This window comes from Macaca mulatta, chromosome 11, assembly GCF_049350105.2.
Source record: "Macaca mulatta isolate MMU2019108-1 chromosome 11, T2T-MMU8v2.0, whole genome shotgun sequence".
NCBI lineage: Eukaryota > Metazoa > Chordata > Mammalia > Primates > Cercopithecidae > Macaca > Macaca mulatta.
The window spans coordinates 102,329,543-102,353,801 of NC_133416.1; the positions used below are offsets into that span (position 1 = coordinate 102,329,543).

At 40.4% G+C, this 24,259-nt stretch overlaps 1 protein-coding gene and 1 long non-coding RNA gene across 3 annotated transcripts in view; one reads left to right on the plus strand and one right to left on the minus strand.

Annotated features, from left to right (window-relative positions):
• Window positions 1–10,152, minus strand: part of NDUFA12 (NADH:ubiquinone oxidoreductase subunit A12) — a 42,930-nt gene extending 32,778 nt beyond the window's left edge. Inside the window, exons 1-3 of the mRNA NM_001194335.1 lie at window positions 10,040–10,152; window positions 9,196–9,278; window positions 106–193 (exon numbers count right to left, since the gene is read on the minus strand). Coding sequence (NP_001181264.1) covers window positions 106–193; window positions 9,196–9,278; window positions 10,040–10,125 — 257 coding nt within the window. The 5' untranslated portion in view covers window positions 10,126–10,152. The remainder of the gene's footprint in view (window positions 1–105; window positions 194–9,195; window positions 9,279–10,039) is intronic.
• Window positions 10,153–10,273: 121 nt separating this feature from the next.
• Window positions 10,274–24,259, plus strand: part of LOC144332980 (uncharacterized) — a 58,206-nt gene continuing 44,220 nt past the window's right edge. For both annotated transcript variants that reach the window (XR_013401269.1, XR_013401270.1), the window contains exon 1: window positions 10,274–10,332. This is a non-coding gene — a long non-coding RNA (uncharacterized LOC144332980). The remainder of the gene's footprint in view (window positions 10,333–24,259) is intronic.

Consider the following 24,259-nt stretch of genomic DNA (forward strand, 5'->3'; position numbering starts at 1 on the left):
CTGCACTCCAGTCTGGGTGACAGAGTGAGACTCTGTCTCAAAAAAAAAAAAAAAAAAAAAAAAAAGACAAATAAAATAAAATAATAAAATGTTGTCTCAGCTTACCAGTCAGGAGGCACCATGCTTCCATCCACTTCCCAGAATGTGTTTTTGCCATTCATTTCAGTAGTATATACAACCCATCGGTGACGGCCTGAGTGGAAAGACGAACATTTAGAAAGAAAAACTTTTTTTTTTTTAAAGCATAGATGCATAATATCAAAGAAGACAACCTTTTTATTAAGAAAAGACTTTGTGTGATCTTATATAAGAGAGCTATTAGAGGAATAACACCCTGGGTGAATTCATGAAGGCAAGCTCCAGGACGTGTGTGGCAAGCTTTAATCAGCAACCTGCACCAAAGACTGAGATGATTCACTGCTGTGGAGGGGCTCAGGCCTTTCCCGGAGTGGAGAATCCTTGCTTCCCTGCCAGCTCCCCAGAGGGAGTAGCAGATAGGACAGGAAAGTGTGTTCCCGGATGTTCAGGGTATTCAGAAAATAAGGTGCTCCTCTTGCGACTGGGGCAAAAACACATTTGTAGCAATCATACTTGAATTCTACGTCTCCAAGTAAGTATTTTTTTTAAACCACCCCAGATCCTTTTGGAAATTTGTGAATTATACACAATAAGCAAACATTAGAAACGATGGTTAGGTACACAGGACACCTCATGTCATCAAAATAATATGGCTGCATTCCTCATTTAGGAAATTTCTGAGCACTAGTTGAGGGGCCTAACCACTATTTACACTATTGGGTCCTTAAACTGAGCAAAGACTTGGGCTTTGTCACTTATTATCAGTGGTTGTAAGGCAAATTTCATGAGCCTCAGTTTCTTTATCTATTAAAAGTGGATGACTATACCTACATCTTAGAGTTGCTGTGAAAATTAAATATCACATACATTCACCTAGTTCAGCATCAGCCACATAAGCGTATAATAAATATTAATTCCTTCTACCCCTTCCTTACTGTTCTTACCTGCCAATAGGGAACACTGAATTTGTTCATTCCTATGATGGATTTTAAACCAATAAGCAAAAGGTAATCTGCATTTCATTTACAGGGTTTTCCTAGATAAACATATAATCAACAAATACTGACTACCGGTACTTAAACATGACCCCATCTCTTTTTAAAAATACAGATTTCAATAAACATTTACTGCTTCATTTAGAGAAATCAATCTTAAGAATAGCTAACTAAAAATAAACTATAATTCAATGAGGCACGGGAATGTGCAGGCAGACGGAGGAGACCTTGGGAAAGGTTTCATAAGTCAAGACCTGACAATACAGTTAGGCTATAATGATGGAGGTGGGCCTTAACAATCTCTCCCTCTCTGTCTCTCTCTCTCCGTATTTCTTGAAATGTTAAATGCCTATTCTCAGACTCAGCTTTATTTATTTATTTATTTGTTTACTGGAGATGGAGTTTCGCTCTGTTACCTAGGCTGGAGTGCAGTGGCGCAACCTCGGCTCACTGCCTGCAACTTCCCCTTCCTGGGTTCATGCAATTCTCCTGCCTCAGCCTCCCGAGTAGCTGGGACCATAGGCATGTGCCACCATGCCTGGCTAATTTTTGTATTTTTAGTAGAGATCAGGCCAGAATTTATTTAAACACATACATGTAGTTATAAGCAGGTTCACAGTAGCATCATTCCTAATAGCAAAAAGCCAAAAGCAACCTATGTGTCTATCAACAGTAACAGGATTGAAGAAATAATGGTTCTACCATACACTAGAATGTTGTGTTGCTGTTTTTAAAAATGCTGTGCATTTTTTTTTTTAAATAAGCAAACACAACTGGCTGGGCACGGTGGCTCACTTCTTAATCCCAGGACTCTGGGAGGCTGAGGCAGAGGGATCACTTGAGCTCAGGAGTTCGAGACCATCCTGGGCAACACAGTGAAACCCTGTCCCTACAAAAAATACAAAAATTAGCTGGGCATGGTGGCACATGCCTGTACTCCCAGCTACTCTCAAGCTTGAGGTGAGAGGATCACTTGAGCATGGGAGGCAGAGGCTGCAGTGAGCCGAGATCACACCACTGCATTCCAGGTGGGGCAACCGAGAGACCCTGTCCCAAAATAAAAGAATCTTAAATATACATAAAGACTAAACTATTAAAAGAGTTGCAAAATTAAAAGGGGAGAGAGCTTTCATACACCAAATATATATATACACATACATATATAGGTACACACACACACACGAGATGGGGGACATTGTGAGACACTATGTTGCCCAGGCTGGTCTTGAACTTCTGGCCTCAACTGATCCTCCCACCTTGGCCTCCCAAAGCACTGGGATTACAGGCATGAGCCACCATGCCAGGCCCTAATTTTTTTTAATTAGCAAAAATAGGAATATTTCCAATGCAAGGGAGAAAAGAAGAAAAGAGTACGGCTGCGGTGGTTCACGCCTGTAATCTCAGCACTTTGGGAGGCTAAGGTGGGCAGATCACGAGGTCAGGAGTTTGAGACCAGCCTGACCAACATGGAGAAACCCCATCTCTACTAAAAATATAAAAAATTAGCTGGGCATCATGGCGCATGCCTGTATTCCCAGCTACTCAGGAGGCTGAGGCAGGAGAATCGCTTGAACCTGGGAGACGGAGGTTGCAGTGAGCCAAGATCCTGCCATGGCACTCTAGCCTGGGCAACAAGAGCAAAACTCCGTCTCAAAAAAAGAAAAGAAAAGAAGAAAGAAAGGAAAGAATGTAATGTTATACTTTGTAACAGTAAGTGAGAAGTAGAAAGAATAATTACCCCAGGTTCTGCCATTAATTACTTAAGTCTCTTTGATTAAGACAGTTCCTTGTGACTGTTTCTTCATCTATAAAACAACAGTGTTTAGACAATCTCTTAAAATCTATTCTAGGTCTAAAATTCTGTGATTTACGTGAGTATTAAAAACATCATAACTAGGTGTGACAGTATGTGCCTATAATTCCAGCTCCTCAGGAGGCTAAGGCGGGAGGATTGCTTGAGCTCAAGAGTTCAAGACCAGCTCAAGTAAAATAGTGAGACCTCATCACACACACACACACACGCACACACATAAATAACAGAGTACATCAGATGTTTACTTCTTATAGACCAACATGCATCCAAAGCAACCACACATGGTTTACACATTCCTGAGAAATATTCCTAACTGCTCAATGACTTACCTTCTTCATCTGTAAAATGGGGGCATAGGGAGCACAAAAGTGCCTATCTCAAGGAGATGTTGAAGATTAAAGTAGATAATGTATGTTTTTGTTTAGCACAGCACCTAGCACATGGTAATCACTCAATAAATGCTAGGTAATTATATTTCACATTATACATTGTTCCCCTGGATGAAGACTAATTGCTTTTTCCTCTTTGATACTTTTCATCTCAATCAAGAGAGTATTTTTTTATTATTATAAAAGTAAAAAATGCACATGGGAGAAAATTCAACAATTCAAGAAGGTACAGGTTGGGTGTCTCTAATTCCAAAAGCTCCAAGATTGGAAACTTTTTTTTTGTGTGCTGGCATGACACTCAAAAGAAATGCTCATTAGAGCATTTCAGATTTCAGATTAGGGATGCTAAACTGGGACATATAATGCAAATATTCCAAAATCCAAAAAATCTAAAATCTGAAATATTTGTGGTCCCAAGCATTTCAGGTAAGGGATATTCAAACTGTAAAAAAAATAGTAGCAGTCACAGTGCTAATATTGACTGAGCACTTATTATGTGCCAAGCATTAGGCCAGTGGTTCTTAAGAGTTGGAAATTTTGCCCCCAAGGGGACATTTGGCAATGCCTGGGACATTTTTGGTTGTCAGTCAGGGCCGCTGCTGCTGGTCATTCTATGATGCACAGGACAGCCCCTCACAACAAAGAATTATCTGTCCCAAAAAAGGAAAACTACAAACCAATATCCCTGATGAACGTAGATACACAAATCCTCAACAAAATATTAGCTAACCAAATCCAACAGCATACCAAAAAGATAATCATACATCATGATCAAGTGAGTTTAATACTAGGGATGCAGGGATGGTTTACCATACCCAAGTCAATAAATGTGATATACCACATAAATAGAATTAAAAATAAAAATTGTATGATCATCTCACCAGATGCAGAAAAAGTATTCGATAAAATCCAGCATTCCTCTATGATAAAACCCCTCAACCAAATTGGCACAGAAGGGACATACCTCAAAGTAATAAAAGCCACATATGACAAACCCACAGCAAATGTCATACTGAATGGGGAAAGGCTGAAAGCATTCGCCCTGAGAACTGGAACAAGACAAGGATGCCCACGTTCAGCACTTCTATTCAACGTAGTACTGGAAGTCATAGCCAGAGCAACTGCATAAGGGAAAGAAATAAAGTGCATCCAAATTTAAAAAGAGGAAGTCAAACTGTCGCTGTTTGTTGATGATATGATCATATACTTAGAAAAGCCTAAAGACTCATGCAGAAAGCTCCTAGACCTGATAAATAAATTCAGCAAAGTTTCAGGATACTAAATCAATGTACACAAATCAGTAGCACAGCTATACACCAACAACAACCATGCTGAGAATCAAATCAAGAACTCCATCCCTTTTACAACAGCTGCAAAAAATAAAATAAAATACTTAGGAATATACTTAACCATGGAGGTGAAAGATCTCTACAAGGAAAACTAAAAAACACTGCTGAAAGAAATCATAGATGACACAAATAAATGGAAACATACCCCATGCTCATGGATGGGCATAATCAATATTGTGAAAATGACCACATGGCCCAAAGCCATCTACAGATTCAATGTAATTCCCATCAAAATACCATCATCGTTCTTCACAGAACTAGAAAAAACAATTTTAAAATTCATATGGAACCAAAAATGAGGCCACATAGCCAAAGCAATACTAAGCAAAAAGAACAAATCTCGAGACTCCACATTACCCGACTTCAAATTATACTATGAGGCTACAGTTACGAAAACAGTATGCTACTGGTATAAAATAGGCCAATGGAACAGAACAGAGAACTCAGAAATAAAGCCAAATACTCACAGCCAACTGATCTTCAACAAAGCAAACAAAAACATAAAGTGGGGAAAAGACACCCTATTCAACAAATGGTGTTGAAAAAACTAGCAAGCCACATGTAGAAAAATGGAAGTGGATCCTCATCTCTCACCTTATACAAAAATCAACTCAAGATGGATCAAAGAGTTAAATCTAAGACCTGAAAACATAAAAATTCTAGAATATCACTTCAGAAAAACTCTTTCAGACGCTGGTTTAGGCAAGGAAGTCATAACTAAGAACCCAAATGCAACAAAAACAAAAATAAATGGTACCTAATTAAACTAAAAAGCTTCTGTACAGCAAAAGAAATAATCAGCAGAGTAAACAGACAACCACAAAGTGGGAGAAAATATTTGCATACTACGCATTAGACAAAGGACTAATGTCCAGAATCTACAAGGAACTCACACAAATCAGTAAGAAAAAAACAATACCATCAGAAAGTGGACAAAGGACATGAATAGACAATTCTCAAAAGAAGACATACAAACAGCTAATAAACCTATGAAAAAAATGCTCAACATCACTAATTATCAGGAAAATGCAAATTAAAACCACAATGAGATAGCACTTTACTCCTGCAAGAATGGCCATAATTAAAAATTCAAAAAATAATAGATGGTAGTGTGGATGTGGTGAAAAGGGAACACTTTTACACTGCTGTTGGGAATGTAAACTAGTACAACCACTATGGAAAACAGTAAGGAGATTCCTTAAAGAACTGAAGGCAGAACTACCATTCGATCCAGCAATCCCACTACTGGGTATCTACCCAAAGAAAAATAAGTCATTACATGAAAAAGACACGTGCATACACATGTGTATAGCAGCACAATTTGCAATTGCAAAAATAAGGAACCAACCTAAATGCCCACCAATGAATGAGTGGACAAAGCAAATGTGGTATATATACACCATGGAGTACTATTCAGCCATAAAACAGAAAGCAATAATGGCTTTTGCAGCAACTTGGATGGAGCTGGAGGGCATTATTCTAAGTGAAGTAACTCAGGAATGGAAAACCAAATATCGTACGTTCTCACTTATAAGTGGGAACTAAGCTATGAGGATGCCAAGGTATAAGAATGATATAAAGGACTTTGGGGACTCAAGGGGATAAAAGACTACATACTGGATACAGTGTAACACTGCTCGGGTGACAGGTATACCAAAATCTCAGAACTCACCACTAAAAAACTTATCCATGTAGGCCAGGCACAGTGGCTCACACCTGTAATCCCAGCACTCTAGGAGGCCGAGGCGGGCAGATCACGAGGTCAGGAGATCAAGACCATCCTGGCTAACACAGTGAAACTCCGTCTCTACTAAAAATACAAAAAAAATTAGCTGGGCGTGGCGGCGGGCTCCTGTAGTCCCAGCTACTGGGAGGCTGAGGCAGGAGAATGGCATGAATTCGGGAGGCGGAGCTTGCAGTGAGCCGAGATCACGCCACTGCACTCCAGCCTAGACGACAGAGTGAGACTCCATCTCAAAAAACAAACAAACAAAACTTATCCATGCAACCAAAAACCACCTGTACCCCAAAAACTATTGAAATAAAAAAACAAAAAATGAAAAGAAAGAATTATCTGCCCCATAGTGTTAACACTGCTGAGGCTGAGAAACCCTATATCACGGTAAGTTCCTCCCATTCACTTTTCATCTTTTAATACAGCTTTATGAGGCACTTATTATTATTATTCTACTTTACAGATGAGAAAACTGAGGGTTAGGGAAGTTAATTAAGTTAACCGGGTTACAAAGTTATAAAGTGGAGGGGCAGAATGTTGAATCTCTACCATCTGATTCTATGAGTTTATTGAGTTTCCTTCCAAAATTTAACATGCACACAAAAAGCATGTATTTTCTCCTTTTGAGGATACCAAACATTGTTCTGCAACCGGAATTTTTTTATATTACACATCTTTGACATCTCTCTATATTAAATTTATAGGTTTATATCATTCTTAACAACAAAGTATTCTAAAAAAATGTTTAATTCACCAGTATCCAACTTACGCACACTAATGTTGCTTTTAAAATTTACTAGCATGGTGGCTCATGCTCGTGATCCCAGCACTTTGGGAGGCTGAGACAGGAGGATGGCTTAAGCCCAGGAGTTCAAGACTAGCCTGGGGAACAAAGTGAGACTCCGTCTCTTAAAAAAATTAAAAAATTAACAAGGTGTGGTGGTGCATGACTGTGGTCCCAGCTACACAGGAGGCTGAGGCAGGAGGAAGCCTGGAGCCCAGGAGGTCATGGCTGCAAGGAGCCAAGATCACACCACTGCCTCCAGCTTAGGCAACAGAGTGAGACCCTGTCTCAAAACAACAACAACAAAAACAAACAAAAATGCTGCGGCCGGGCACAGTGACTCACACCTGTAATTCCAGCACTTTGGGAGGCTGAGGTGGGAGGCTCACCTTAGCCTAGGAATTCAAGACTAGCCTAAGAAACAGAGCAAGACCCAGTCTCTCCAAAAAAAATTTTTTTTAAACAATTAGCCAGGCATGGTGACACATGCCTGTAATCCCAGCTACCTGGGTGGCTGAGATAGGAGGACAGGTTGAGCCCAGAAAGTTGAGACTGTTGTGAGCCATGATCGAGTCACTGCACTCTAGCCTGGGTGACAGAGCGAGACACCAAAAATAAATAAATAAATAAAATTTAAAACTATAATAAAACAATGCGGCCGGGCGCGTTGGCTCAAGCCTGTAATCCCAGCACTTTGGGAGGCTGAGACGGGCGGATCACGAGCTCAGGAGATCGAGACCATCTTGGCTAACACGGTGAAACCCCGTCTCTAGGAAAATACAAAAAAAAATTAGCCGGGTGAGGTGGCGGGCGCCTGTACTCCCAGCTACTCGGGAGGCTGAGGCAGGAGAATGGCGTGAACCCGGGAGGCGGAGCTTGCAGTGAGCTGAGATCCAGCCACTGCACTCCAGCCTGGGCAACAGAGCCAGACTCCGTCTCAAAAAATAATAATAATAATAATAATAATAAAAAATAAAACAATGCTGTGATGCGTGTTTGGTTTGCAAGAATATTTGCAGAATTTTTTTTTTTTTTTTTTCTGAGATAGAGTCTCACTGTCACCAGACTGGAGTAGAGTGGTGGGATCTCGGCTCACTGCAACCTCCGACTCCCCGGTTCAAGCAATTCTCCTGCTTCAGCCTCCCAAGTAGCTGGGATTACAGGCACACGCCACCACGTCCAGCTAATTTTTTATTTTTACTAGCGACTGGGTTTTACCATGTTGGGCAGGATGGTCTCGATCTCCTGACCTCATGATCCGCCCGCCTCGGTCTCCCAAAGTGCTGGGATTACAGGCGTGAGCCACCACGCCCAGCGGAATTAGTAGTTAAAAGTGGAAGTGCTGAGACAAAGGATGTGTGCAATGTAAATTTTTATAAATGTTACCAAATTATCCCTCCAAAAAGACTGCATTAACCTATATATTTCTATGGCTTTGCCCACACTGGGATTTATCAGATTGAATACTCAAGGCTGGGCACAGTGGCTCACACCTGTAATCCCAGCACTTTGTGGGGGCCAAGGTGGGTGGATCACGAGGTCAGGAGTTCAAGACTAGCCTGGCCAATATGGTGAAACCCCATCTCTACTAAAAAATACAAAAATTAGCCTGCCATGGTGGCGTGCGCCTGTGGTCCCAGCTACTCAGGGAGGCTGAGGCAGGAGAATTGCTGGAACCCAGGAGACGGAGGTTGCAGTGAACCGAAATCGCGCCACTGCACTCCAGCCTGGCCAACAGAGCGAGACTCTGTCTCAAAAAAAAAAGAAAAAAAAAAAGAAAAGAAAAACACTTCAAAATGTGATAGGTGAAAAATATGTAACACTGTTTTTAAACTTGCATTTCTGTTGTTGCAAGTGAGAATGAACATTTTTCCATACCTTCATTGGCTATTTACTTTTCTTTTTTCTGTAAATTATCTTTTTTCATTTTCTATTGAGTTTTTCATCCTTTTCCAAGTGTTTTGTAAAAGCTCCTTGCAAAATATGGAAAACAGACTCAAATCAAATGCCAATCCCAATCCAATTATTCATACTAAAAAATACTGCACTCACCAAAAAATTGCTTGTTGTCTTCGTAGTATTTGTTTCCATATTTGTCTTCCCCCACTAATGTACCAACCTTCACATCATTTGTCCTGTGAATACCCAAAAGAAAACAGACATTTTAGAATGATTCTTAGTTCAAAACATAAACGGAAATAAAGTGAGAGTAACAACTTTCAGACACAAGGGCTGCTGCATCAACTAGCAAAACGAAGAAGTGCTGGGGATGGGAAAAGATGAATTGACAACTGATGTGCCCAAATTACACTAAAAATATAAATGTAGTCCCTTCAGATTACAGGACTACTTGTATCTACTATCCCTCAGCCAGGAGGCACTGGAGTTAGTAAAACCTTCAGGAAATCAAAAAGCCAAAGTATTTCATCTTACAATGATACGAAGGTCTCCAGGCTCTTTCATTCCACTCTGGGTCTTCATTTAGGTTTCCGCGTAACTATGCTGCTCCTGGGATCAGTGAATGTCAGGACGACCATTATTATTACCTTCAACGCCTTACATGAGGGTACGGCAGTGCAAGGATTAAAAAAAACTTTACCAAGGTCACTGAGTTAATGTCTTGTAATGCTCATTACTCTCCAGGGCGTGGGAAAAGAGTGCAGCCCAGATGCCCTTGCCTCCGTGTCACAGCTCTGACTCTACAGAGAGCTTCGGTCTTGTCTCGGGGAGATACGCAACAGAGACCAGCCTGGGGGTGGCAAGGCAGAGATTGGGGCGCTTGTCCTTGACAAGAGCTGTGGATTCTCCAAAGTGACCCGAGCGTGGGCCCCCTTCCAATAAATCAGCCAGCGAAAGTATAGCCCCAGAGGCCAAAAGCATGGCTCTGGCCGCCTACCTGAAAAGAGCCCGTAGATAGCCTCGGAGACCGCCGTGGCCGGTGAACTCCTGCAGCCCGCGTTTTAAGACCTGCACCAACTCCATCTTGCCCCGCAGGCCCCGCCTCCCGGGTGCGCCAAGCAAAACCTACCGGATGGAAGCCGCCACTCAGCCGCAGGAAGCCCAAGCCCAGAAGGTTCCCACGCGAACGCCAGACGCGGTGGCTCTGCGCCTGCGCAGAGCTAGGGCTTTCCTACACGGTCTTGTTCTGGCTTCCCAAGTAGGCAGAATTGGTTTCCGCTGGAAGCAAAGGTACCTTAAACTTTAGAGTTTTCAGAGGTTAAATCTAGAAGGCCGGCATATGCTGGAAAGCTCACGTAGACGAGGTTTCCCCACACGGGAATTCCTCCTTTGGGAATTTCAGTTTCCTTATCTAAAAATAATTGGCTTTGGTGGGCGCGATGGCTCACTCGTGTAATCCCAGCACTTTGGGAGGTCGGGTTGGGAGGATCGCTTGAGCCCAGGAGTTCGAGACCAGCCTCGCCAACACAGTGAGAACTCTGTCTCTACCAAAAAGAAAAAAGAAAAAAAAAGAAAAATTAGCTGGATGTGGTGGCGCGTGCCCGTAGTCCCAGCTACTCGGTAGGCTGAGGCTGAGATGGGACCATCGATTGAGCCTAAATAATTTCAATGTTACTTCATTTGTTAACCACAGTTCTACAAAGATAAACCTCCCTTCAACTATTTGGTTCCTGAGATACAATTAATATAGGAAAGGCAGTATAGGTGCTTGATTCTCTTACTTTTTTTTTAAATTTTAGAGACAGGCTTTCACTCTGTCACCCAGGCTGAAATACAGCGGTGTGATCATAGCTCACTGCAGCCTCAAAGTCCTGTGCTCGAGCAATCCTCCCATTTAAGTATGTAACACCACCCCTGGCTAATTTTGTTGTTGTTGTTTTTCAGAGATAGATGTCTTGCTATGTTGCCCAGGTTGGTCTTGAACTCTGGCCTCAATTGATCCTCCTGCCTCAGCCTCTCAAAGTGCTGGGATTACAGGTGTAAGCCACGACACCCAGCCAATTCTTTCCCTTATGTATGTTTTCAAAGTAACAATTTATTTACTTAGCTTTTTTTTTTTTTTTTTTTTGGGTAGTGGTGGTTAAAAACACAAAATATAAAATTTACCATTTTAACCATTTTTAAGTGTACTGTAGTGTTAACTACATGCACATTATTGCACAACAGATCTCTAGAACTTACTCTTCTTGCAAAACAGAAACTTGGTATCCATGGAACAACTTTTTCCTCTTCTCCATCCCCTGCCAACCACCATTCTACTTCTGTTTCTAAGAGTTTAATTTAGATACTTGATATAAGTAGAATCATGAGGTGTTTGTCTTTTAGGACCTGGCTTGTTTCACTCAGCATGATATCCACAAGGCTCATCCATATTGTACTATATGACAGGATTTTCTTCTTTTTATAAATGTTGAATAATATTCCACTGTATATATATATGCCACCCAGTTATCTGTCCATAAACATTTCTGTTGATTCTGCCTCTTGGCTATTGTGAATAATGCTGCAGTGAACACAAGTGTGCAGATATCTTTAAGATCCTGTTTTCAGTTCTTTTGGATATACACCCAGAAGTGGATTGCTAGCTCATATGGAAAGTTTATTTTTTATTCTTGTAGGAATCCCCATACTGTTTTCCATGGCAGCAGCACCATTTCACATTACTGACAACAATGCACAAAGGTTCCAACTTCTCCACCTCCTCACCAACACTAGATATTTTCTGTGTTTGTTTGTATGTTTGTTTGTTTGTTCTGAGACAGAGTCTAACTCTGTGGCCCAGGCTGGAGTGCAGTGGTGTGATCTCAGCTCACTGCAACCTCCGCCTCCCGAGTTTTTTAGTTCAAGCGATTCTCCTGCCTCAGCCTCCCGAGTAGCTGGGATTACAGGTGTCCGCCACCACCCCCAGCTAATTTTTGTAATTTTAGTAGAGACGAGGTTTCACCATGTTGGCCAAGCTGATCTCGAACTCCTGACCTCAGGTGATCCACCTGCCTCGGCCTCCCAAAGTGCTGGGATTACAGGCGTGAACCACCGCGCCCAGCCTGTGTTCATTTGTTTTTCACAGTGGCCATCCTAATGGGTGATGAGGTGATACCTCATTGTGGTTTTGATTTGCATTTACCTGATTATTGATGTTAACCATGTTTTCATATGCTTGTTGGCCATTTGTATATCTTCTTTGGAGAAATGTTTGTTCAAGTCCTTTGCCCATTTTTGAATCGGGTTATTTGTTTTTTTGTTGTTGAGTTGTAGGCATTCTTTATGTATCGTGGATATTTTCTCCCGTTCCCTAGGTCATCTTTTCATTCTGTTGATTGTGTCCTTTGCTATACAGAAGTTTATAAGTTTGATTGTAGCCCCAGTTGTCTATTTTTACTTTGTGCTTTTGTTATCGTATCTGAGAAATCACTGCTAAATCCAATGTCATGAAGCTTCCCCCCTGTTTTCTTCTAGGAGTTTTATAGTTTCAGGTCTTACATTTAGGTCTTTAGTCCATTTTGAGTTAATTTTGGTATATAGTGTAGGGTAAAGGTTGAACTTCATTCTTTTGCTTGTGGATATCCAGTTTTCCCAACACTATTCTCTCCCCACTATGTAGCCTTGGTACCCTTGTCAAAGATCACTTGACCAAATACTTAAGAGTTTATATCTAGGTTCTCTATTCTGTTCCATTGGTCTATATGTCTGTTCTTATGCCAATACCACTCTGTTTTGATTACTGCATCTTTGCACAATGTTTTGAAGTCAGAAAGTGGGTTCTCTATTCTATTCCATTGGTCTATATGCCTGTTCGTATGCCAATACCACTCTGTTTTGATTACTGCATCTTTGCACAATGTTTTGAAGTCAGGAAGTGGAAGACCTCCGGCTTTATTTTTCTTAAGATTGTTTTGTCTATTCAGGGTCTTTTGAGATTCCATATGAATTTTATGACTTTTTAAAAATCTGCAAAGAAAAATGGCACTGGGATTTTGATAGGTATTGCAATGAATCTGTAACTTACTTTGGGTAGTATGGGATTTTAATTTTAACAATATTAAGTCTTCCAATCCACAAACATGAATGTCTTTCCATTTATTTGCATCTAATTTCTTTCAGCACTTTTGTAGTTTTCGGTATATATATAAGTCTTTTGCCTACTTGATTAAGTTATTCCTAAATATTTTATTCTTTTTGATGCTATTTTAAATGTGATTGTTTTCTTAATTTCCTTTTTGAGTTGTTCACTGTTAGTGTTTAGAAGGCAACTGATTTTCGTGTGTTGATTTTGTACCTTGCAACTCTGTTGAATTCATTTATTAGTTCTAACCAATTTTTGGTGGAATCCTTAGGGTTTTCCACATATAAGACCATGTCATTTGTTAATGGAGATAATTTTACTTTTTTTTTTTTTTTTTAAGGCAAGGTTTCACTCTGTCACCTAAGCCGGGGCTCAAGTGATCCCCCTGCCTTAGCCTCATGAACAGCTGGGACTACAAGCATGCAACATCATGCCTGGCTAATTTTTTAAAAAGTTTTTTGTAGAGATAGGGTCTTGCTGTGTTGCCCAGATTAATCTTGAAATTCTGGCCTCAAGCAAGCAATCTTCCCATCTCAACCTCCCAAAGTGTTAGGATTATAGGCATGAGCCACCATACCTGGCCCTTCTTTTCCAATTTTCAGCTTTTATTTATTTATGTTTTGCCTAATTGCTCTGGCAAGGGTTTTTAGTAATATGTTGAATAGAAATAGCAAGAATGTACACACTTGCCTTGTTCCTGATCTTAGAAGAAAAGCTTTCAGTTCTTCACTATTGAATATGAAGTTAGCTGTGGCCTTTTCAAACATGGCCTTTATTAGGTTGAGATAATTTCCTTTCATTCATAGTTTGTTGAGTGTTTTTGCCAAGTGCTTTTTCTATACCAATTAAAATGATAATATGGTTTCTGTTTTTCCTTCTGTTAATGTGCCTCTCAACTTACAATGGTGTTACATTCTGACATGCCCATTGTAAATAAAAATCTAAATGAAAAATGCACCGAGGCCATGTGTGGGGTGGCTCACACCTGTAATCCCAGCACTTTGGGAGGCTGAGTCAGGCAGATCGCTTTGAGCGTAGAAGTTCCAGACCAGCCTGCGCAACATAGTGAAACCCTATCTCTACAAAAAATTAAAAAAAAAAAAAATAGATCGGCATGGTAGCATGCACCTGTGAGGCTGAGGCTGGAGAATTGCTTGAACCTGGGAAGCAAAGGTTGCAGTGAGCCAAGGTCATGCCACTGCATTCCAGCCTGGGTGACAGAGTAAGACCCTGTCTGAAAAACAAAACAAAAAAACACACACAAAAAATGCATTGTAAACACCAGTAAACCCATCATAAAACAAAAAAATTGTAAGTCAAGTCATGATCAGTTGCAAACCATTTGAAGTACATTACACTGATTGATATTTATATGTTGAACCATCCTTGCTTTCAAGGAGTAAGTCAAGTCCCACTTGGCCATGGTGTATAATCCATTTTTTTTTTTTTTTGAGACAGAGTCTTACTCTGTTGCCCAGGCTGGAGTGTAGTGGCACGATCTCAGCTTATTGCAACCTCTGTCTCCTGGATTCAAGTGATTCTCCTGCCTCAGCCTCCCAGGTAGCTGGGACTACAGGTGCCTGCTACTACATTTGACTAAGTTTTGTATTTTTAGTAGAGACAGGGTTTTGCCATGTTGGCCAGGCTGGTCTTGAACTCCTGACCTCAGGTGGTCCGCCTACCTCAACCTCCCAAAGTGCTTGGATTACAGAAGTAAGCTACCATGCCTGGCCGTATAATCCTTTTAATGTGCTGTTGAATTCAGTTTGTGAGTATTTTCGTCGAGGATTTTTACATCAATATCCATCAGGGATATTGGTCTATAGTTTTCTTGTTGTATCTGTTGTGGTTTTGGTATCAGTGTAATGCTGGCCTCATAAAATGAGTTTAGTCTGGCTGTGGTGGCTCACGCCTCTAATTCTAACACTTTAGGAGGCTGAGGTGGGCGGATCACTTGAGTCCAGGAGTTCAAGACCAGCCTGGCCAATGTGACGAAACCCTGTCTATACTAAAAATACAGATACAAAACTTAGCTGGGCTTGGTGTTGTGTGCCTATAATCCCAGCTACTCAGGAGGCTGAGACATGGGAACTGCTTGAGCCTGGGAGGCAGAGGTTGCAGTGAGCTGAGATTCCACCATCACACTCCAATCTGGGTGACAGAGGGAAACTCTGTCTCAAAAAAAAAAAAAAAAAAAAAAAGAGTTTAAAAGAGTTACCTTGGCCGGGTGCAGTGGCTCCTGCCTGTAATCCCAGCACTTTGGGAGGCCAAGGCAGGTTGATCACCCGAGGTCAAGAGTTCAAGACCAGCCTGGCCAACATGGTGAAACCCCGTCTCTACTAAATACAAAAATTTAGCCAGGTGTGATGGTGGGCGCCTGTAACCCTAGCTACTCGGGAGACTGAGGCAGGAGAATTGCTTGTACCTGGGAGGTGGAGGTTGCAGTGAGCTGATCGCACCATTGCACTCCAGCCTGGGCAACAAGAGTGAAACTCCATCTCGAAAAAAAAAAAAAAGTGTTACCTTCACTCTTTCTTTCTTTCTTTTTCTCTTCAAATGAGATGGAGTCTCACTATGTTGTCCAGGCTGGTCTCAAACTCCTGGGCTTAAGTGATCTTTTCACCTGAGCCTCCCAGAGTGCTGGGATTACAGATGTGAGCCACTGTGCCCGGCCAAGTGTTATCTTCTCTTTAATTTTCTGGAAGAATTTGAGAAGGATTGGTATTAAATTTTCAATTAATTCAAACGTTTGCTGGAATTCTCCTATGAAGTATCTGTTCCTTGGCTTTTCTTTGTTGGGAGGTTTCTGATTACTGATTTAATCTCCTTACTAGTTATGAATCTGTTCAGATGTTTTTTTCTTTATTTAAAATTTTTGTTTGTTTGATTTGAGACAGAGTCTCACTCTGTTGCCAGGCTGGAGTGCAGTGGTGCGATCTTGGCTCACTGCAACCTCCACCTCCTGCGTTCAAGTGATTCTCCTGCCTCGGCCTCCCGAGTAGCTGGAACTACGGGCACACACCACCACACCTGGCTAATTTTTGTATTTTTAGTAGAGACGAGGTTTTACTATGTTGGCCAGGCTGGTCTCAAACTGCTGACCTCGTGATCAGCCCACCTTGGCCTCCCAAAGTACTGGGATTACAGGCGTGAGCCACTGTGCCCAGCCCTTTGCTTTTGATTTCTAGCTTTATTCCACTGTAGTCAGAAAAGATACTTGGTATGATATCAATCTTAAAATTTATCAAACCTTGTTTTGTGACCTAATATGTGATCTGTCACAGACAATGTTGCATGTATGCTTGACAAGAATGTGAATTGTCTCATTGTTGGATGGAATGTTATCTGTATGTCTGTTAGGTCAAATTACTCTACAGCATTGTTCAAGTCCTCTGTTTCCTTTTTGATATTCTGTCTGGTTGCTATGTCCATTATTGAAGGTGGGGTTTTGAAAACTACTTTTATTGTGTTACTATTTCTGTTTCTCCTTAATTCTGTCAGTGTTTGCTTCCTATATTTGAGTGTTCTGATGTTAGGTGCATATTTAATTGTTATATCTTCCTAGTGGATTAACTCTTTTATCATTTTGTAATCACTTTGTCTCTTGTGACAGTTTTTGACCTAAAAGTTTATTTTGTTTGAAAAAAAGAGGCCACTCCTCTTTTTTTGTCACTATTTGCGTTAAAAATCCTTTTTCTGTCTTTTCACTTTCAACCTATGTGTGTCCTTACATTTACTCTAAGTAAATCTCTTACAGAGAGCATATAGTTGGATCCTGGTGGGGTTTTTGGTTTGTTTGTTTTTTGGTTTTTATTTATTTATTTATTTTTGGTCCGTTCACCTACTCTGTCTTTTGATTGGGGAGTTTAATTCGTGTACATTTAAAGTAATTACTGACAGGGAAGGATTTACTACTGGCATTTTGTTAATTGTTTTCTGTATTTTTTGCTGTTATTTCATGTCTCTCTTTCCTCTCTTGCTAGCTTCCTTTGTGTTTCATTGGTTTTTTGGTAGCAATTTGCCATTCCTTCATTTTCTTTTGTGTATCTTTTATAGGTATTTTCTTTATGATTATGTTATCCCTTGCTTTTTTTTTTTTTTCAAACTGAAGCCGGGTTTTAATATGTTGCCCAGGTTGGTCATATGCTCCTGGGCTCAAATGATCCTCCCATCTTAGCCTCCCAAGTAGCTGGGATTACAGGCACATGCCACTGCACCTGGTGTCTCTAGCATTTTTAAAGTACAATATGTACTTATAGATTTAAATGTTTGATGTGTTTCAACCCATTGCAGTTATTATTCTAATCAATTACCAAATTGTTTTATCTTTGGGTAGTAGATACCTCTTCAGGTTGGTTCCTGACTTTCTGAGATAAAACCTAGTCATCTTTGATAGTTTTATTATCATTATTTTATTTTTGGTGTGACAAGATGTTCCCAACTCATCTTATACATTTCCTACCCTGGACCTGCAATCAGCCTTTCTTCTGGGGACCCCTACTCCAGGGTTTATGGTTGCTTAAATCTCAACTCTATCACTGTATGAGTACATTCTCACACTGCTAATAAAGGCATACCTGAGACAGGGTAATTTATAAAGGAAAGAGGTTTAATTGACTCACAGTTCAGCATGCCTGGGGGTGGGGCCTCAGGAAACTTACAATCAGGCAGAAGGGGAAGCAAAAACATCCTTCTTCTCATGGTGACAGAAATGAGATGTGCAGAGGAAAAGGGAGAAAAGCCCCTTATAAAACCATCAGGTCTCATGGGAACTCACCCACTATCATGAGAACAGCATGAGGGTGACTGCTCCCATAATTAAAGCATCCTTTCCATGACACGTGGGGATTATAGGATTACAATTCAAGATGAGATTTGGGTGGGGACACAGCCAAACCATACCAATCACTAATTAGCTATATTGAGCAAGTTGCTTGAGCTTAGTTTACTCATTTGTAAAATGGGGTTAATATTACCCACCTCATGAGATCACTGTAGGCATTAAATAAGGTACATAAAAAACTTAGCACAGTGCCTGGTGTATCATAAGTACTCAATAAAGGTTTGATAAATTACTTCTAAATAACAATAGAGGCATATGCCTTTTGAGCAAATTTTTCACAGAACATTCTGACTTCCTGTTCTAATTTTGATCAGTTGTCTTTAGGCCTCATGCATGAATGGATGATCATTCTGGGATTTCTTTTCATTGTGTTTCTGAATAAATGAGTCTTATTTTATCTTGGATCCTGCATATTTTTCTTTCTTAGAATTCTCTCATTTAGGGTTGCTTGTTTTTTTGTTTGTTTGCTTGTTTTGGTAGAGCACATTTTTGAGACTTTTTTCAAAAATGCATGTAGGAGATAACATTTCCTTTGATTGATCCTTTACCTGGACATAAAACCCTAGGTTCAAAATAGTTTCCTCACAGAACTCTGAAAGCATTCCTCCATTGCCCTCTAATGTCTAACATTTAGCTGGGTGTGCTGGTGTATGCCTATAGTCTCAGCCACTTGGGAGGGTGAGGCAGGAGGACTGCTATAGCCCAGGAGTTTGAGGTTGCAGTGAGCTATGATTGTGGCCACTGCACTCCAGCCTGAGTGTCAGAGTGAGACCCTGTCTCAAACAAAACCCCCAAACCTCTAACATAGTTGATGAGAATCCTGCTGCCAATCTGATACAAATTCATTTGTTAAAAATCTATTTTTTAATCTTTTGAAGTTTTTCAGATTTTTCTGTTTGTCTTTAAAGTTCTAAAATTTCATGAAGATTTATCTAGGGCTTTTGTAGCTGATGTTTTTTGGAATTCAGCATCATCTTTGAATTTGGAGATGTGTCATTTTTAGCAGTAGAAATTGTTTTAAATAATTTTCCCCTACATTTTCTGTTACTTCTTTCTGAAATCTGGGTATTAGGTGAACATTGGCCCTTCTGGATTGATCCCCTGTATCTTTTTAATTTTACCTGCATATTTTCCATTTTGATCTTTATGCTTTACATTCTGAACCATTTCTTTGTATTTATGGACCAGTTCACTAATTTGTTCCTTGTCTGGGTCCAGTCCATCAATCCTGATACAGATTTTTTTCCACATGATTTTTTATTTAAAGAACACAGAAAGAGAGAGAGAGAGAGAGAGAGAAAGAAAGAAAGAGAAAGAGAAAGAAAGAAAGAAAAGAAAGACAGACAGGAAAGAAAGAGAGAGAGAAAGAACGAAGGAACGAACTCTTTCTTTGATCTTTTTTTTTTGAGACAGAATCTTGCTGTCACCCAGGCTAGAGTGCAGTGGTGCAATCTTGGCTCACTGCAACCTCCGCCTCCTGGGTTCAAGCAATTCTCCTCCCTTAGCCTCCCGAGTAGCTAGGATTACAGGCACGTTCCACCCTGCCCAGCTAATTTTTGTATTTTTAGTAGAGACAGGGTTTCATCATGTTGGTCAGGCCGGTCTCGAACTCCTGACCTCGTGATCCGCCAGGACTTCCAAAGTGTTGGGATTACAGGCGTGAGCCACTGTGTCCGGCCGGTCTCTCTTCTTTTTCATAGTATCCTGTTCCGATTTTTTTTTTTTGTCATTAACTTGATATCAACATTGTTATTACAGAACAAACTAAAGTTAAAGAGATATACAGAATTCAGTTGGATAATACTGACATGTTCGTGTGAACAAACATTGCCAGAAGTCTTAATTCTTTCTTCAATGATCTTAGTTTCAATTTAGCTCATCCATTTTGATCATTTTCCCTCTTAAATTTAGTACATTGAACATATGTACCTCACTGAAGAAATCATATAGTTCAATTTTCTGAACTGATTGCCCACTGCCAGCAACAACTACTTCCAATCCTTTTAGCTTATTTGGTTATTCACTACCATATTTCTAAATTACATGCTTATAATATTTCTAGATTTTTTCCAACTTTAGGCATTATTTGTTGACTTCTCCACATAAGTGAGGACTTTTAGGGCTTTCACACACTTCCCTCCTCACACTTTGCAGTCCCCCCGCCAACTTCCTGCCCCATTTTTCATATATAGTTTACTAAATTTTCTGTTACATATCCATGTAAGGACAATTTAGTGTTTACAACTTCTCAAGGGCTTACTCCCCTCCCTTGGATACAGGGAATTGTGGAGGAGATGTGGAGATCTAAGAGCACCTCATTTTTTCTACATAAGGATTTATTTTTCTATCAAATATCATGAAATATACAAAAGTGCCTATTTGATCTTAAGAATCTACAATCAGCTTAATAAGTAGAATAGTATCAGAGACTGAAGTTTTCAAAAAATGGCGAAAAAACAGCTTTGATTCCCTAAACTCTTCCAGAATCTTGCCACTTTCCTGTCAAGGGGCATAGTTTATCTTCCCTTGAATGCGGGTGGGTCTTTGCATCAGTAAATAAAATGACATGGAAAGCAATGTGGCTTGGTTTCTGAGGGTAGGTTAGAAACAACCATCCGGCTTTTCCCTGGCACTTCCTGTCTCAGCACTTCCTCTCTCAACGCTTCCTCCAGCAGCCACATGGAAGTTACCCTTCATTTCCCACAAAATGGGGTCCAGTCTGCAGCTGAGTAGTTTTTTAGCCATCTCCTGCCCATACAAGTGTGAAGGTCCAAGATCATACCTTCTTGTTTTTTTTTTTTTTTTTCCAAATTTTAGAAACAGGGTCTCACTCTGTCACCCAGGCTGGACTACAGTGACACCAGCATAGCTCACTGCAGCCACCAACTCTGGGCTCAAGCCATCCTCCCACCTCAGCCTCCAGACTAGCTAGGGCAGCCATGCACCACCATGCCCAGCTTAAGATGTTACAATCCTTTAAACTTCTTATGATTTTTTATGTATCAATTTGTAAACAATTCCATAAGATGAAAACCACCCTTGACCTCCTAGGCCCCAGTCTTGTCCAGGTAAGCCTTCTCTACCTGGGTTTCCAAGTGAGGCTGCTGAGATGCAATATTTTTTCCCTCAAATGGTGGAAATATTTCTGGTATTTCTGGTTCCATATGCTCTTCCAGAAGTTTGCCACTTCATCATCAGGAGGTGGAGTCTATTTCCCCTCCTTTTCCAGCAGCACAGACCTTTGTGACTTCTTCGATGAGTTGAATGCAGCAGAAGACACTGAATTAGTGTTTTTGTTCTTTTTTTTTTTTTTGAGACAGAGTCTCGCTCTGTCACCCAGGCTGGAGTGCAGTGGTGCTATCTTGGCTTACAGAACCTCCGCTTCCCAGGCTGAAGTGATCCTTCCACCTCAGCCTCCCAAGTAGCTGGGACCACAGGCACGTGCCACCAGGCCTGGGTTTTTTTTTTGTGTGTGGTTTTTTTTTGTATTTTTTGTAGAGATAGGATTTTGCCATGTTGCCGTCTGATCTTGAACTCTTGAGCTCAGGCAATCTGCCCGCCTTGGCCAAAGTGCTGGAATTACAGGTGTGAGCCCCCGTGCCCGGCCTGACACTGGATGAATTCTAATGCCAGGCAAGAAATGGTAACACAGCTCCCACGTGGCCTTCTCACCCCTTGTTCTTGGAACCTAGCCTCTAGGTTGTGAGGAAGGGAAACAAGACTAGGTATGTGTTCTGGCTTCAGCTCCACCTGAAGTCCCAGCAAATAGTCACTAACAATTTCCAGACGTGTGAGTGAATGACTACATAGATTTCAACCTCACTATTTGAGCTGTGGCTGAAAGAAGCAGAGACAGGCTGTCTCTTCCAAGCTCTGTCCATGTTGCATGTTCAGGAACACAATACATATTGTTTTAAACCATTACGTTTTGGGGTGGCTTGTTTAAAAGCAAATAGTTAGAACTCTGTCAATACTTTTCAAGCCCCTTATATTCTTTGTTTTTATCCTCTTCCTACCCCTTCAGAAGTAACTAGTATTCTAATTTAGTATTAATATTTCCTTTGCTTTCACAAAATTAACTTTCCCACATAAATACCTCTCAACAGTATATTTGCCTGTTTTCAGTAAACCAGTTATTATGGTTTTGTATACTTTTGGGCTTAAAAAAAAATACAACATTGTATTTTGGGGATTCACCCATGTTTACAGTTTATTCCTTTTTTAGTGTTGCATAGTATTCCATTGGGTGATTATACCACAATTAACTTACCCATTCTCCTGTCAATGGATATTTGAATAGTTTTCCTTTTTTGCTCTTACAATGCTGACATGAATTTTTTGTATGTCCTCTGGTACACGTGTGAGTTTCTCTAAGATAATTTCATGCATGTTCAACTCTACTATTTAATGCAAAATCTTTCCCGAATTTATTGTATCAACACTCCCACCAACACACATATTTCACTCCACGTACTCTACGTTTGGTTTTGCCAGACTAAAATTTTATTAGTCTAGTGGGTGTGTATTTGCTTCCAAAATAGACTTTCAACAAATCCTTCATCCTTCCTTCCAGAGATGTCACAGTACAAGAGCATTTTGGAGGATCTGTGATACAAATCAGATTGCTTCGCAGCTTTCCACACTGCAGGATAAAAAGTCCTTCTCAGGTTTGCTAGGATCATCACTACTAATCTATTTTTAGCTTTCAAAAAGTTGTGGTTATCATTTATTTCTGTCCCATTTTTTTGTCTTTGTAAGATGCATTAAAAAACAAACAAAAACCATAAAGCAAACCAGGTGTGGCAGTTCACACCTGTAGTCCCAGCTAATCAGGAAGCTGAGGTGGGAGCATAGCTTGAGCCCAGGAGTTCTATCCTGGCCAACATAGTGAGACTTTGTGTCTAAAAAAATATATATATATATAACCCACAAACCTTTAGCTGTTTAATGCAGTTTTAGAAGGAACTTAGGGTTAAATGTATGCATTCAAGACATCTTTCACCGTGCATTAATTTTTTAAGTTCAGTAAGTTTTTTCTAAATGTTTCTTGGCTTTTCAAATCTACTTGGTTATTTTTGCTGCTCCTGTTTCTTGTTTACTTTTAGATTCCATTTTTTTCTCCCTAAAACATATTATATAGTTACATTCTGCATGTGACAATTTTAAGATCTAATATTGTCTGAGGGTCTTTATGTATTGCTTATTTCCTTGTGAGTTTGATAATTTTGTGTACTCATATTTGGTTGAGCCTAATCTGCGAGAATATCAAGATTTTTAAATTAAGGGTTGGTAAACCATACTCCAAGAGCCAAATCCAGTCCACTGCCTGTTTTTGTATGTTTTAGTGGACCACAGGTATGGCCACTCATCTATGTTGTCTATAGTTACTTTAGCACTTTTTGAGTCGTTTTAACAGACATTGCATGGCCTATGAAGCCAAAAATATTTCCTTTCTCAACTTCTGATCTCAGTTGTGAATATTTTCTCCAGAGAAGATTTACACTTGCTTCTGCCAGGACGCAGAGGGTACTACTGACCTGAAACAACCTTAGCCTTCTTTAGGAAGTCATCTCCAATTTGGTGAACTCAGCTAATAGATCAGAGGCCTTCAGAGTATCTATTCCTTTATACTGCTAAAAGTAGCAGTTGTCTTCTTCGACTATATTGTGATTTCGAGATGGTATATCCTTTAAAATTTATAATGATGGATCATTTCCACCTACAGACTAGTGTCCTTTTGTGGAACGTTTCTTACATTATTTAACAATTTCCTTTTCTATTTTCCCTTTCTTAAACTTAGTATTGAAAATGTTAGACCTTGGCTGGGCATGGTGGCTCACGCCTATAATCCCAGCATTTTGGGAGGCTGAGGTGGGCAGATCACTTGAGGTCAGGAGTTCAAGACCAGCCTGGCCAACATGGTGAAATCCTGTCTCTACTAAAAACAAAAAGAAATTAGCCAGGTGTGGTGGCATGTGCCTGTAATCCCAGCTACTGGTGAGCTAAGGCAGAATTGCTTGAACCTGGGAGGTGGAGGTTGCAGTGAGCCGAGATTGCACCACTGCACTCCAGCCTGGGCAACAGAGCGAGACTCAACTCTCCCCCTCCCCCCGTCAAAAAAAAAAAAAAAAAAAGATCTTGTTTGATTCTCTAATTTTATCATTTCTATCCTGTTTCCTATTCCTTTGTCTTTTGGTTTTACTTTCAGGGTGAATTCCCCAATTTTATCTACCAGTCCTTCTAATGAATTG